The following is a 14,720-nucleotide window of genomic DNA, read 5'->3' on the forward strand; positions in this document are numbered from 1 at the left end:
CAACAGAAAATAAAAATCAGCAGAGATTTGAACAACCTAATCATGCCAGAATCTTTTGTTTTGTTGTATTTTGCTTGTGGCTCATAACTAGGATGCAGCACCATTATAATTTTGTAAAAGCTTTTTGGACTGAGTTTTGGGGGTGTTTCTGGTCTGCTTTCCCACCCTCTGACATAAACAAATAACCTGCATCTGGTTTTGTATCCCTCATTTCAGACTCGCAGCTCCCTAATTCCCACTTTTGTGACTCTGTGCGTGCATCAGCCCCGGGAGCTGATGCAAGTGGCTGGAACCTCTTTCTGTACACTATAATCTAACGCACTTAGCGAGCCAATGAATATGTGGCAAAGGAGGGGCTTTCTGGCTGAGGGGCTCTGGCAGGGGAACAGCTGTTGAGCAGTAAAACCTTACCCAGAGCCAGGCAAACACACTCATTCACATCCTCGGTGGCTCTGTGCTGCCAGGGGTGGCAAGGCAGCTACCCCCCTTCTCCTCTCTCTGCAAAAAGTGAGCAAACTTGCTCAGAGAAACACAAAGGACAGGAAACCTCAGCTGTGAGACATTTCAGCAGATCCAGCGATGGCCTGGGTCAGTAATTTCTCCTGGTTAAACCACCTTGCTCTACACGAAGAACGCCTCAGGGGGTACTTAAACAGCACTGAGGATTATTTAACCTTCCTGTGCGGGCCCAGACGGAGCCACCTGTTCCTGCCCATGGCTTTGGTGTACTCGGTGATCTTCGTCGTGGGGGTGGTGGGCAACTTCTTGGTTTGCCTCGTCATCCTCAAGCACCGCAACATGAAGACCCCGACCAACTATTACCTGTTCAGCCTGGCGGTCTCAGACCTGCTGGTGCTGCTTTTCGGGATGCCCTTGGAAGTGTACGAGATGTGGAGCAACTATCCCTTCCTGCTGGGGCCCGTGGGCTGCTACCTGAAGACGGCTCTGCTGGAGACCGTGTGCTTGGCCTCCATCCTGAGCGTGACGGCGCTGAGCGTGGAGCGCTACGTGGCCGTGCTGCACCCGCTGCGTGCCAAGCTGGCCGGCACGCGCCGCCGCGCCCGCGCCACCATCCTGGCCCTCTGGCTGCTCTCCGTGCTCTGCGCCCTTCCCAACACGGGCACCCACGGCATCGTCCTGCAGCACTTCCCCAACGGCACCCTGGTGCCCGGCTCTGCCACCTGCACCGTGGTGGTGCCCCTGTGGATCTACAATTGTATCGTGCAGGTCACTTCTTTGCTCTTCTATGTGCTGCCCATGGGGGTGATAAGTGTGCTGTACTATCTGATGGGGCTAAGAGTAAGTCCTGCTCCGACGGTGCTCAGTGTTGCCTTGGCTCATTCTTGTGTGTTTGTGGCTATGTGTGGCTTTTGAGTGAGTTTTGCACCTTTTTTTGTTGCCCGTGTTTTCCCCCCAAAACAGCAAAAGTGTTTCTCAAACCTCTGGAAATAGTAGATCCAACTTCTTCTCTGGTGCAAGCCTGTTCTGAAATTAAGATAGCTATTAGCTATTAAGACAGCTAATTTACCCCAATCTTCTTATAAAAACTTGCCATCACTGCTGCTCACATCTGAATGTTAATGAAACACCCAAGTCTGTAGATTGATTCCAGCCTCTCAGAGATTTACACCTTTGCAGCAGGGACTAGAAAGAAATGGACCAAAAGGAAAATGTGAAAAGAATAAAAAGAAGATGGCTAGTGATTGAATCTTGTGTACTATTTATTTTCCCTTTCCTTGTGACTATAGAATTTCCATTGCATTACTTTCTTCTTTTCTTTCCCTGGAGCTGGTGGTAATATTCACTTGTTAAAATTCACAAAGCTTATAAACTGAAATGTTACCTTATTGCTGCAGCTAGAAAATTCAGCAATCATTTCTTCATATAACTACAGCCTTGTTTCACCAGGCCACCTTAGAGCTTATATTCCTTCTCTGTTCAGAAATTGGAACTACTTTTGACAAGTATCCATCATGTAAATGTGTGGACAAAACAATCAGGATCACAGTGTTATAAAACTACCTAGCACAAGACCGAGATGCCCTGCTAATCACAGTGACTTGATGACCACTTTCTTCTCATAAGTTACAGACATTTAGACAATACAAATCCCATTTTATCACACTGAATGTAACTTAAAGTTTACAAAGATCTGATCCCATAGCAAGAAAGGGAAACAAATTAACTTATTAAATAATATGCAAGAAACTCAACCAAATCACTGCTGGTGTATATATCATTTTGTTGTGCTGACTGATATTTACTGTTACCTGAAATTATACAGAAGCAATTTTTACTTACCCAGTGAAAAAACATGGATTATCTGCCAGAAATCCACAGCACAGAGCAGATCCTCAAGGCAGTGAATGGGTTAAACTATCCCAAATCTCTCGAGGCTCTTGAAGGGTCTTTTACATAGCATCAATTAATATTTTGCAAAATTAGACCTGAAGGGAATAAAAGGTGATGAAAATAGAGTTGTTACAAAAAGAAAAAGAGAAATCCCTGTATTTATAGAAGGAAGACTTGAAGGTTGCAATAACTTCTATTTGCAGCAGCAGATATTCCTATACCCCATCCCAGAAGAGAAGCTCAGTACCAGATGAGGGCTCATCTCCCAGGACTTCTGCAAATTCACACATTTGTTCAAGCTGTCTTTCCTAAAGACAGTCATCTTCACTGTTTGTGCCTCTGTTTTTCTGTATGTCCAGCTCAGACTTCCAAATTTTAACAGGATCCATCCTGGCTAGATCTGCATTACCTCCAAGCTGCACTGGGCAAGATGATTTCATTTCTTCAACAGAAGTGATGGAAGAATGATGAATATATCTAATTTTCCAAGACGAGATAGTTTTTATCTACTCACAGACGAGGAAATTCATGAGGCTTTAGCAGCACCCTGCAGTCTCCTGAGTGCCATGTATCACTCACAGAATGTAGTGGAAAAGCTCAGGGTTGATCCTAAGGTTGTACAACAGCTCAAATTCAGCAAACAGAGGCATGACCTTTTCATGTCCAGGCTTTGTAGAAAGGGCATTTTTTTCACCATTTTCTCCCTCAAGCTCTGCCAATGCTGGACAGCCTCAGGAATGCAGATGGGGACAGGGCACCTGCCAAGCAGCTGTGAGAAGGCAGCAAACATGGGTCATAGGCTACCTGAGTTAATTTGTCATTTAATCCCTTCAAAAATGTAGAAATATTTTTCACTGGGAAATGGTTGATTACCTCATTATCTACGTGGGTATAATTTTAAGGCTTGGTGGTTTGATATTGCTGTGTTATGGTCAATTGATCAGTCAAGCACCAGTGTAAAGAGGACGCTGCTCATTGCACTGTAAACTCATTAGTCTTGATTGGGGAAGCTTCCTGCTGCCTCTGTCATGGGGTTCCCATCACAGATACCTTATGGATAAATCCCTAAATCATCCAGACTCTTCAAACCCATTTCAGCTGTTGAGATACTGGTTGCAAGCCACAGCCAGAGAGCTGAGGAGGGAAAGGAGAGGGATGAGATGAGCACATTGGGCAGTAGCTGCTCATGGAAGTTCATCCCTGGGGCACTGAGTGAGATGGGATGGGAGTGCATTGCAGCAGGATTCAGTGCAAGGTCCCTGCCCATTTCTTTCAAACTGATTCCTAAAAGGACACAGGTGTAGGTGCTGATCACTGCTTGTCTAAAAGTCATACTCTATTTAACAAGGGTTTCTGTCAGCATAGGCTGGATGATTCTTCTCCCAAGATTCCAAATTTTCTCCTAGTCTCTCATCCCCTTACTACTACTACTACTACTACTACTACTACTACTACTACTACTACTACTACTGATAATAATAATTTGGATATAGTGGAAACTTTCGCTGTCTTTGAAGCAAGACAACTTATTCTTGCCAATGCACATCTGGTCCAGCTTTTATCCTCAAAATCTATTTCTCCCCCTAAATGCCCAGCTGTTAAGCACCCAGAATCATCTGTGGACTTTGGCTAATTTCTGCAGAGCCCAGCACAGCTCTTCCATGGAGGTTGTTCAGCAGCCCTTGTCCCAGTGGCTGGTTGTCCTTTGCCATGGGGCTGAGCTGAGGGCACGCCAAGGCTGCAGCTCAGCAGCAACTGCTTCAGCCAAACCTCTGAAACAGGCAGGACTGTAATCTTTAGCAGAAGCCTTGTGGGGTTTAAATATAATTTTTTTTCCATCAGCTGGAGAGAAACTTTGCTTACCACTAGTGTCAGACAGGCCAAGGAGTTTACAGAAAACAGTTCCTCTTTCGCAGATTACAGAAAAGAGTCATTTTGCAGAGTGGCCTTACTATATTTGTCTGAGGATAGGTGAGACCCTGATTTCACTCAGCCTTTTGATTTCTGGGGTGAAATGCTGTAGCTAATAAAGATCTGGGGGGAGAGAAATCCAATTTTCAGCTTCTTGCTCCAGTCACTTTTAATTCTCTTGCAGTGGAAGAGTAGCATTCATCTCAAACCTACACAGACTCATACATCACAGTGATGTAAAATACATTGGCTGGGGTTCCACCCCTCTCAAACCACTGGCATTAACTCAAGTTACAACCTTTGCCTTGGACTCATTTATTTATTTTTTTCCCTCCCTGTTTGTAATGTTTCATTGTTTCATTAAACTGCAGCTGCTGAGTTCTTACCTGTTACATCTTCATCACTCGAGGCTGAAGTGGAGCCTTACAGCACCATCAAAATGACAGGAGGAAGGGGAAGAATAAAGATACATGTGTCTAGTTTATTACAGCATCAGCACACTGTACTCTCTGAGGCTTTGGAATATGCCTGGAATAGATTACTGTTGAGACTGAAACCACTGAAGGGAATCCATGGGTTTTAATAAATCTGATCATTCATCAGTGGATGTGTTACAAATCAGCTGAGTCTTTTCCTTAAGCAACTGTGGCTATGACTAAAAGTTACAAGGGGAATAATGTAAAATATGAGAAGCTGAGTTGCACTATACTTGACTATAATTCCATGTATATGTTTTTTCCTTTTATAAATAGAATAAAGAGAACATTGAAAGAAGGGTTCATTTCATCATCCTTACAGAAAAGTATTATTAATCAGAAAGCAAAGCCACAGTATAAAAGGCAAAAGCAAAAAGCACAACTAGCATGTCTTCATAAGGCTTTCACAAATCCAGAGTGATTACTATATTTTCCCTCATTCCTGATATTGTCTCATGTATAATTAAGTTTTGGTTCAAGTTTCTCTACTTGAAAACAGACAAAGCTGTTGGCTAATCAGGAGTTCCCACTGCAGGAAGCTGGGACTAAATATGGACTTGCCAGATATGATTTCTTTGGTATTCAAACCAATTGCCTGTTTATGTAAACCTGACCTTTTCATCACAGCATCAGTCTTCTCATCACAAACATATTGGGGGTGGATTCCAGGCATGATCAGATTATTGTTCTTTATGTATTATCTATATATTTCATATCACTAATATTTCAATATTTATATAATATGAATATATTATAATTATATTGTAATATAAAGTATATATTATATTATATTATATTATATTTATATATTTATATTTATTATGTTATTTATATATATATATATATATATATATATATATATATATATATATATATATATATATATATATATTGCCCTTTTTTTTTAAGTCCAGGAAAAACTACTGGAGAAAAACCTTTCCTTGTGTGCCTGAGCAGTGTGTGGCTAAATCTGTGTGTATCATGCACCCTGCCCATCTGCAAGGCAGAATTTCTGGGGTTTGTTCATTAAATGGGTTGAATATCAACTACTCCCAACACTCAGGACATGAAACAAATTCCCTTGAATTCCACAGGATTTTTTCCAATGATTACAGCTGTGTTGCACTCAGGCCTCTCTGGGTATTTTTTGGATCATTGGTTTGTGCTTAATTGTGGGGAACACTTTTAGGAAAATAAACAAACGAACAATATTTTGCTAGAAGAGAAAATAATGCCTAGCAAAATACTGTTGAAATGGAACATAAATTGTGAACCAAATATTGACTCATTGAGAAAAGGTAAGTGGGGAATTGAAGTACAAATTTTCTGTAATCTGTAGATTGTTTTAAACCTAAAGCTTCCATGTTTTTCTAGACAAAAACCAAAATTTAAATGCAGATTTTTTTTTTCAATGAGTCCTGAGTGGCCCCAAATTTTGCTTTCTCAAAGCACAACTATCAAAATATCAAACCGTCTATGTCTGGTGTGGATGTGGCCTCTTGTTTAAGCTGGCCTTTGGTTTCCCTCCTTTGCCAGTTGAGAGGAGATGAATCTTTGGAAGTGGAGGAAATGGCTGTGAATGTTCAGAGGCCATCCAGGAGATCAGTCACCAAGATGCTGTGTAAGTCGTGAGTCCCTCTGTGTTTTATTTTCAATGAGCAGGAGTGTGGCCAGGTCTTGCAGGGTATTGAGCAAGTCCATTGGATCCAAGAGTTATGAGATGAGTAGCTGTCATATTAAACAAAAAGGCTTTTTCTGTTGTATCTGGGCTTGCAGGTGTGAAGCACCAGGGGTAACTACCAAAAGACTCACAAAGCAAATTTTCCTCCCTAGCACATGTGGAGGGGAGGAAACCTTCCTGGCAGCTGCTTGCATGGCAATTCTCCAACATCCTTCACTCTAAACTAGCTCTTGCAAGGGAGAAAGAAGGGAAGATCCCCTTTTTTCAGAGTGCAAATAGTCTGTCTTGTACATTTTTACAGAATGTACATCTGTTTTCCATCACACCAAACTGTACTTTGGAGCCAGCCTGGTTTTCTGAGCCTGGAATGGGTTTGGCCTCCATATAAACCCCAACATTGCCTGGCTATTACCTGCTCTGTTTGAATGCCACCCTGTGTGCGTGCATTGGATCACCCAATACAGAAATTAATGGAAAGATTGTTCTTTTAGTTGGTAAGACAGAAAGGATGGCAAAAGTTTTGAAACCATGAATATAATTTATATACAAAGTTTCCCATCCAGCTTTATGAACTCTCTGCCCTGTGCAGGCTGGTGAACCATATCCCCCCATTTCTGACCTGTTTTTCTTCTCCCCTTTCTCCACACCAGTTGTCCTGGTGATAGTTTTTGCCATCTGCTGGGCTCCATTTCACATAGACCGACTTTTCTTCAGCTTTGTGGTGGAATGGACTGAGCCCTTGGCCAATACCTTCAACTTGATCCACGTGGTGTCAGGTAAAGCTTTCTTCTTCCACTTGCACAGGGACTGGGAGAAAAAAAAAGGTATTTTTGAGTGGTTTTACTTGGAATGTGTAGTCATTTATTTTGTAGGGGACGTGAGACTTGTTGGAAAACCTTCTTGAGGTTTGGTGGGCAGTGATGAGAACTGTGCCTGAAAAAATACTGCAGGGAGGTTTCTGCAGCTTTTAAGATCTGGACATGTTGTCAAATTCACAAAAAATAAAAGGAAAAAAGGATATCATGCATCATTACTAGCTGCTCTTAATTCTTGGGAATGTTCAGAAGTAAAGGCTGCTGTCATTCAGCTGCTTTTAAGAAGTACACAGGAGGAGGCAGCATCTCCACAGGCTCTCTGGGGCAAATAGGAAACCTTACCAAATGCAAGAGCCTTACATACTGCTCAGTACTGGGTGATGAAACCAAATGTTTATGGCCCTGCCAACCATAAAATGAAGGGATTTTCAAAGAGGAATTTTATTTTCAGTCTGCCATGGGAAAACTCTGAATGTGGCCATTAGGCAGCTCAGACAAATCCAATCTTATGCCATTGTCCTGGTGAGTTGTAGGAAATTAGCTTCCCCTGGCTGGAAGTTATCCTCTGACAGCTTTGATGGGGCACCAGCTGTGCAAATCCTGCTGCTGCTGGGATGAGGGCAGTGCTGGAGGCAGGTCAGGGCAGCTCAAGAGAGAGCTGGTTCCTGAACAGCTGGAGAGACTGAGCTCCAGTTCACGATCTCACCCGCTTTCCTTTCACTGCAGTGAAAGCTGAGCTAACCCTGGTGAAATATCCCTCTGCCTGTGCCAGGAAGGCAGCAGAGCTCCACTGCTGCTGTCTCCACCCTGGCATCCAAGCTTAGTGGAGCTGTACAGGCAATAAAGAGATTTTCCTCTTCTGAGATCATTTCACACACAAATAAATGTTTCTGTCTTCCCCCCACCCTTGTTCTCCCAGGTGTTTTCTTCTACCTGAGCTCTGCCACCAACCCCATCATTTACAACCTGCTGTCCCAGCGCTTCAGGATGGCTTTCCTCAGTGTGATTGCCCCTTGCTGCAAGCACTGTGCCCCTAAACATCCCCCCTGCAAGATTTCATCCCAGAAGAGCACGTTTGTGATTGAGGATCACAATCTCATGAACTCTGCAGAAAACACGAGCCTCCCAGGCACTCACAGGACATCTGTCAGCAGCTCTCAGCTCTCCACTGGCCTCTGACTTCCTGCACTGTGATCCAGGTGAGAGAGAAAAGGTTCAGAAAACTAAGAAACTAAAGCAGAAGAAAACTTCCTAAAAGAGTGATTTCAGCACGAATTGCTCAGGAGGAGTCCCACTGAATGAACAAAGGAGGAGGCTGTATTTAGGATGTGTTAGGGAAGCACTGTACTGCCCCCAGGCTAATGGGAGGGCTGGAAATCAGAGTTTGCTCACTGCAAGCTGTGCCAGCAAAGAGCTGCTTGGAAAGGTGAGAGACACTCCCAACATTGCCAGCACAGGAGAGAGAATCAGCTTAGCCAATCTTACCAAATAGCTTCTTGTGTAGCAACCAAAACATCAGGTTTTACTTATTTTGAAACAAGACAATTTTCTGCATAAACCTTCTCTCCCTACTTCTAGCTTTGGGTAATCCAGTCCCACTTCCCTCTGGTACAACATTTTGAGGTATGGCTGTTGCAAACCTCTGCTGTCAACATTAGCAAACAGGCAAGAATGACAGCAGCTGATCAACACCAGCTACCAGCAATAGCTATTTCTGGGCCAGAAGAACCAGGGAGACAACAACTGTAAAATAAATGTAAAGCAAACTTTTGCTTTCTGAGCTTCTTATCATTACTTCAACTTCAGATCTTTATGTGCTGTCTCCACCAGTGAAGCCCTGTGGTTGTGCTTCAGCAGACTCCAGTGCTCCTGCACCAGGTGGACTGCAGAAATCAGAGATCCACATGGGTTAGCAATCACCAGGAAGGAGCCTGGACAGCCCTCACAACAGAGGGAATGGGACAAACCTGACACATAAGGGCAATAAAAAGGGGAGTTTTGCATCTACTAAATTCAGCTTTTGCCACAAAGCACAATGCAAGGTCTGAAAAACTTTCCTGCATCCCCATGGTGCAAACAGATCCTGAAGGCAGTACACCCATATCCAAGTGACAAATTCCCGACTGCAGGCACAGGAGCCTATAGAATTTTGCCAAGGGAGGGTTCATTATGTGATAGAGAATTTTGTAAACCTCTGTCTCATGCATTTCAAAGCCTGTTCATTGTGTTTCAGGGAAATGCCTCCCGTGTGCCTCCTGACACAGGGCTGGGTTTGGTCCCCAGGCTGGGCTCAGGCTTGGCACTGCCACAGAGAATCATCCCAGGAGTGTCACCAGGGACTGGCAGTCACTTGCACAGCCAGAGAACACAGAGTTATCACAGCAAATAACAGCATTAGCTCCTGGAAGATGATACACTGTGTGCATAAAGACATTTTCCATTCTGGTCACAGGGGATGCAGATGACATTTCCTACCAAGGAGGAAGGGACTGTGCTCCTGATTCCCACAGTCTCTTTCTTTGTTTGCCCCAAAGTTTCCTGTTTGATTCTCACTGTGGGACTCCAAGGTGGGAGACTCATGGCAGCTGGAGAAGAATCCCCTTTTCCTGGAGCATAAGAGGAATATTTACAGACTCTTTTTACGACCTGCAGTCTTGAGAAGCGAGCCTTGGAGAGGGGAAGAGCCACACACAAGCCCTGCAGAGAAAAGGCCATTCCTGCTCCCTCAAGACACAGCTGAAATGCTTTGCCACCCCCAAGTGGACACTTGCATTTTACCAGTGACATTTCTAAGCAGAAGTTTTGCATAATTTTTCCCTCTGCCAGAGATTGCAGTGTGTTTTCCCTCTGGGCAGGCCATGGCAGTGGTGCCTTGCTGCCCAGGTCCCTGTTCTCCTGCCTGTGCATTGCTCCAAGCTCTGTGATCCCACCTGGGCTCTGCCTGTGCTGGATTTCCTCCCTCACCCTGTGCCCCCCTTGGGCAGATCCCTCACAGAGCCCTGGGGGTTTTCCTCCCTGTCCCAGCTGTGTGAAATCTGCCCCAGATACCAGCCAAAGGGGTGAGGAGACATAGTCACACATCCAGCATGGGCTGCAGACATTCCTCTGCCAGCTTTTGTGGCTCTTTCAATGCCTTTTATGCTTTTAGGGTGAGACAGCACCTTGTGCTGGTGCGGAGAGAGCCATCCACGAGTGAGAGATACCCTCGAGGGATGCCCTCTCTCCTGTCCTCATGGGACAATCCCAACCTTCAGCTGCAGAGCCCGGGGTTGAGAAATGCATCCCTTGACTTGCAGATGAGCACACAGACCTGCAGAGAAAGGCTGGAGAGTGAAGATTTCCTGTGATCTTAAGCAAAGTGGCCATGGTTTTGTCCCAAGGGAAGACAAAAGGGTTTTGTGGAGAAGGGGATGCAGAGGTGGGAGGAATGTGCATGGATGGAAACATTTTAGAAGAGAAGTAGTGAGAAGCAAATCATCATGAAATCACTTGGTTCTGAATTAGCTTATTTTCTTGTCCTAGAATCAGTTTTTATCACATTTAATTTATCACATTTAATTTGTTGTCAGCCAAAAGCAGTGATATGCAAAAGCAAAAACAACTGAGCTTTTTTGGCCAAATATCAAAATCAAAGCTGAAAACACTTAGTCTTGCACCAAACCAAATCTTCAGTGAAAGTGTTATTGGGAGAGACATGTCAAAACTCCTCTGAATTCTGCTGAAAATAAAATAAATGCAGTGAAAAAAAAGCAGACTAACTGCAGACTCCAAATTCCCTGTGACTGCACTGCTTGGTACCCCCTCACTCCTGGGGGAGGATCTCTAGAAAACAGTTGATTCACTTCGTCCCTCAGTGTAGTCAATGCCCACTGGAGGCTTTCCTCCCCAAAAGGTCAGTGCTTGAGTTATTTATCACTCTGCTCTGATATTTACCTCCTGCATTTTGAAAGCTGGATCCAAAGATGAAAAAACCAGGAAGATGGATAGAGATGTCACGAAAGCTGATGCTGTTCCTTTATTTATACATGAAGAAGCTTTCATAGCCAACTGCTGAAAAATGTTGGCAACTGGCTGAGAAAAACTCCTGTTGCACAAAAATGGAGAACAACTCTCCTTCCCCCAGAGTGGCCTGGTGTGATAAAACTGTATTTGTTTGAAATCAAGCGTGACTTTGGAGACAGAACTGTCTATTGATTTATTTCTCTGCTTCTGTTTCCCTCTGGGAAACGTGCAAATGTGTGAGCAGAAAGTGTGGAGAGCAGGGCAGTGCTCCAGCACTGTCAACAAAATGTGGAGAGTCTGAAATGTGCTACAAGGAAGGCTCAAAGGGGAGAAGAATTGTGGCTGTTGCCAGTGAGTGATGCTCAGATCTAACACCAGGTTCAGTTGGAAAAAACACCATGAACAGCAGGTGGATGGTTCTGTTCAGTTTATATGAAGAGTTTTTGAACACCACCATGTTTTGAAGTGTTTAAACCACCGCTTACCAGTAAAACTAAATGTACATTCCAGCTGCAGAGATGGTTATCTGTATCTGTAATATGAAAATAAATATACTAAACTCTGTCTACCTAAGCCTGGTCCATGCTCCAGAAATCCTTCTTGTTTCTCCCTCTGATTCCATGTGAGCAGCAGAAGATGGACATTCCCCAAATGTTCAGCCAGCACCAAGTGCAGGACACCAGGAGCTCATTCCAAGTCACAGTCCTTAAAAAACAAAACAAAACAAAACCAAAACCAAAATATTTCAGTATATATATATATATATATATATATATATATATATATATATATCTTTCAATATATATATAACAAATATAAAACCAGCACAAATCCCATCAGGCCCTGTGACCAAGAATTCTGCACAACTCTCCTACAGGGGAGGAGGTTATAAGCTGGGCAAGCACAAAACTCTCTTGTCACAGCCTGGAGAGGATCCCAAAGCAGAAATTTCTCCTTCCCAGCCTGTGGAACAGCCAGGCCTGCTCTCCCTCTCTGTTTTCCCACATTTGTCTCATTTTCTCTGCCTTCATTATGACACTTGCTAATATTTTCCCCACTGAGGTTTCTTTTTCTACAAACTAGCAAATCGCTGAGCTGTGGCATTTCCATATCAAATGGATATTAATGTAAGGAGAATTATGATAATGAAAGCAGAATGAACAAGAAATCAAACAAGCTGTTGCAAGGATTAAAATTTGAGTTTAGAATTTGGTCCAAGTCAATGCAATGATGGCAAATGTCCTTCAGAGTGAGCTGGGGGTTATAAGAGTTCCCAAAGAAACTGCAGAAAATTGCCCAATCTGGGCTCTGCAGGTTTCCACTCCTGGGAAAAACACACTTTTGAGGATGTTAGGGCAGGTCACCATGCACCAAAAGACAGTGAACATCTCGTCCATGATTCCCTGACTCTGAAAAAGGGATTAGCCACGTACAAAATGGACCATAATCTAAGAACCTCTCCAGGAGAGTCAAGGGTTGTTGATTTTCCTCAACATTTCTTTCCATTTACATTCTGGGTAATCATTAGCCTGCCTTGGTCATACCCAGACAGAGCTAAGCTCATTTGCTACCAGTAGAAGAAGACTTTCTTTTACCATCTAGACTTTTTGAAACCCTGAAAAGCTGTAGCTGATGTTTTAAAGGCAAATTACCTTAAATCCACTTAATTTTTAAAGAAGGTTTAATTTTAGGTGTATGGGAGCTGTTGGAATAATTTGCTTCCCACTAGGATAGCTAATTCATGAATAAAAGACTGATGTTCTAATTGTAAAATCCCAAATAACTTTTTTTTTGCATCCTCAGCTTACACTATTTCATGAAATGCAGCAGCTCCTTCCCAGAGGAACAGGATTTTGTTTGGTTTTTTGGCTAGATGTGGGTCTTCCAGAAGACCCTTTGACTCATATGTGTACAACATGATCTCCATCAGAGGAAAATTGTATTCCTTTTTCTAGTCAAATGAGAGGGGGAAAAAAGCTGTGCTAAAACCAATTTATCTGACCTACTTCAGTCATCTACTTTAGGTGCTTTACAGGTAGTTTTTATGCATAACTTCTGCAGCTGAAAAACACAGCCAGGCACAAGTCACCTTGGAGTGCTGTGAGCTCTTTGTTGCAGAGCAGGTATGTTTATCAGACCCTTCCAATTTGTTTCATTTCTTCAGAACCCAAGAGACTCCCTCAGAAATGACTCAGTAGGAAAATCGTGCTCCAAATGAGCAAAGCAAATGGCTCACAGCTAAATCACCACTAAACAGAGGGAGAAGAGCACCCTCAGGGGCTCACCTACCACTTGGTTCATTGCTCTGGGGCTGCTGCCCCTGGGACACCTGGGCTGCACTCCAAAGGCAGAGCAATTCCAACAAAGCTCTAGCACTGTACAATCTGCAGCATTTGTTTGCAACCTTGCAGTTTTCTTTTCTTTACTTCTTTGGAGATGACAAGGGCAGGGAAGAGATCTGTCCTGCCAGGGCCAAACAGCTGTCTGAACTCAATGGAAAGTCTCCAAAAAGAAGGTTTTTTGTGCTGCTGTTGACTGCAGTGCAGGTGGGTTGGGCAGCATAGAGCAACTGCAGCAAAAAAGTACAAGAGTCACAGTTTAAGAGAGTCACAGTTTTGGGAAACAGAAAAACTCACCAGGCTGTGAGGAAGGAAACAAAGCATTGACACAGGAACCTGGAGGTATCTTTAACCATGTTTATTTAACCATGTACAGCCTGGGGTCTGTTAGGTGGCTTGGTGTTAGGGAAATCCTGCATGAAAAAGGGGTTTTTTGAGTGTGAACAAGACTGGTTAGCACCACAAAACTCAGCTTCCCTAAGCCCTGCAGCACAGTTTCCCCCCAACTCAGGTTACCTGCTCCCACAGAAAAACAAACCACAGAAACAGAGCAGGCATAAATTTCCATTTCAGCAGCACTGGCACGCCCCTCCATTGGAACTGAGACACAGCAAGCTCTTAGCTTAAAATGATGCAAACCAGTGTGTGTTCCTGCATGTAACAAAGATGAACAGCAGTTGACACTGGCCCAGATAAATCTGTTTGGTTATGGATCCCAGTCCCAAGACGAGGGGCTGAGTCATGTGGAGCTGGCTCTCTGTGCTTATAACACTAAATAGTCCCAAAGCTGGGGCTCACATGGCAGCCTAGCAAATCCCAGCAAACCCACTGCACTCCTCCAAGAGGCAGCAAGGACTGCCAGACATGACTCAGCCTCAGCACAGCCCAGTTTTTGTGTGTCTCTTGCATTAAGAGCAAGGAACACTCATGTAAGTGTTCATCTCAGCCTGGTTCCTTCAGGTCTCATTTCAATCCCTGTCTTCCCTCCCAGGAGGAACAGGTATATTGAAAATCATCTCTTTCCCCCCCATCCATCCAGTCTTTTTGCTGCTAAGAAATTCCACTGAGAACTGAATCTTTTCCCTGCAACTTTATTTGCCAGCTGTAGGGTTTTCACACCGTTATTTGTATTCCAGTCCCGATT

The 14,720-nt window shown here is 43.8% G+C and overlaps 1 protein-coding gene across 1 annotated transcript; it reads left to right on the top strand.

Annotated features, from left to right (window-relative positions):
* The first annotated feature begins 392 nt into the window (after positions 1–392).
* Positions 393–11,810, top strand: NMUR2 (neuromedin U receptor 2). Its single transcript, XM_066560384.1, has 5 exons — positions 393–1,299; positions 6,276–6,360; positions 7,071–7,196; positions 8,155–8,434; positions 9,688–11,810. The coding sequence occupies exons 1-4, from the start codon at positions 580–582 to the stop codon at positions 8,412–8,414; spliced, it is 1,191 nt and encodes a 396-aa protein (XP_066416481.1). The 5' UTR covers positions 393–579; the 3' UTR covers positions 8,415–8,434; positions 9,688–11,810.
* Positions 11,811–14,720: the final 2,910 nt, after the last annotated feature.

Source organism: Molothrus aeneus, chromosome 15 (assembly GCF_037042795.1).
Source record: "Molothrus aeneus isolate 106 chromosome 15, BPBGC_Maene_1.0, whole genome shotgun sequence".
NCBI lineage: Eukaryota > Metazoa > Chordata > Aves > Passeriformes > Icteridae > Molothrus > Molothrus aeneus.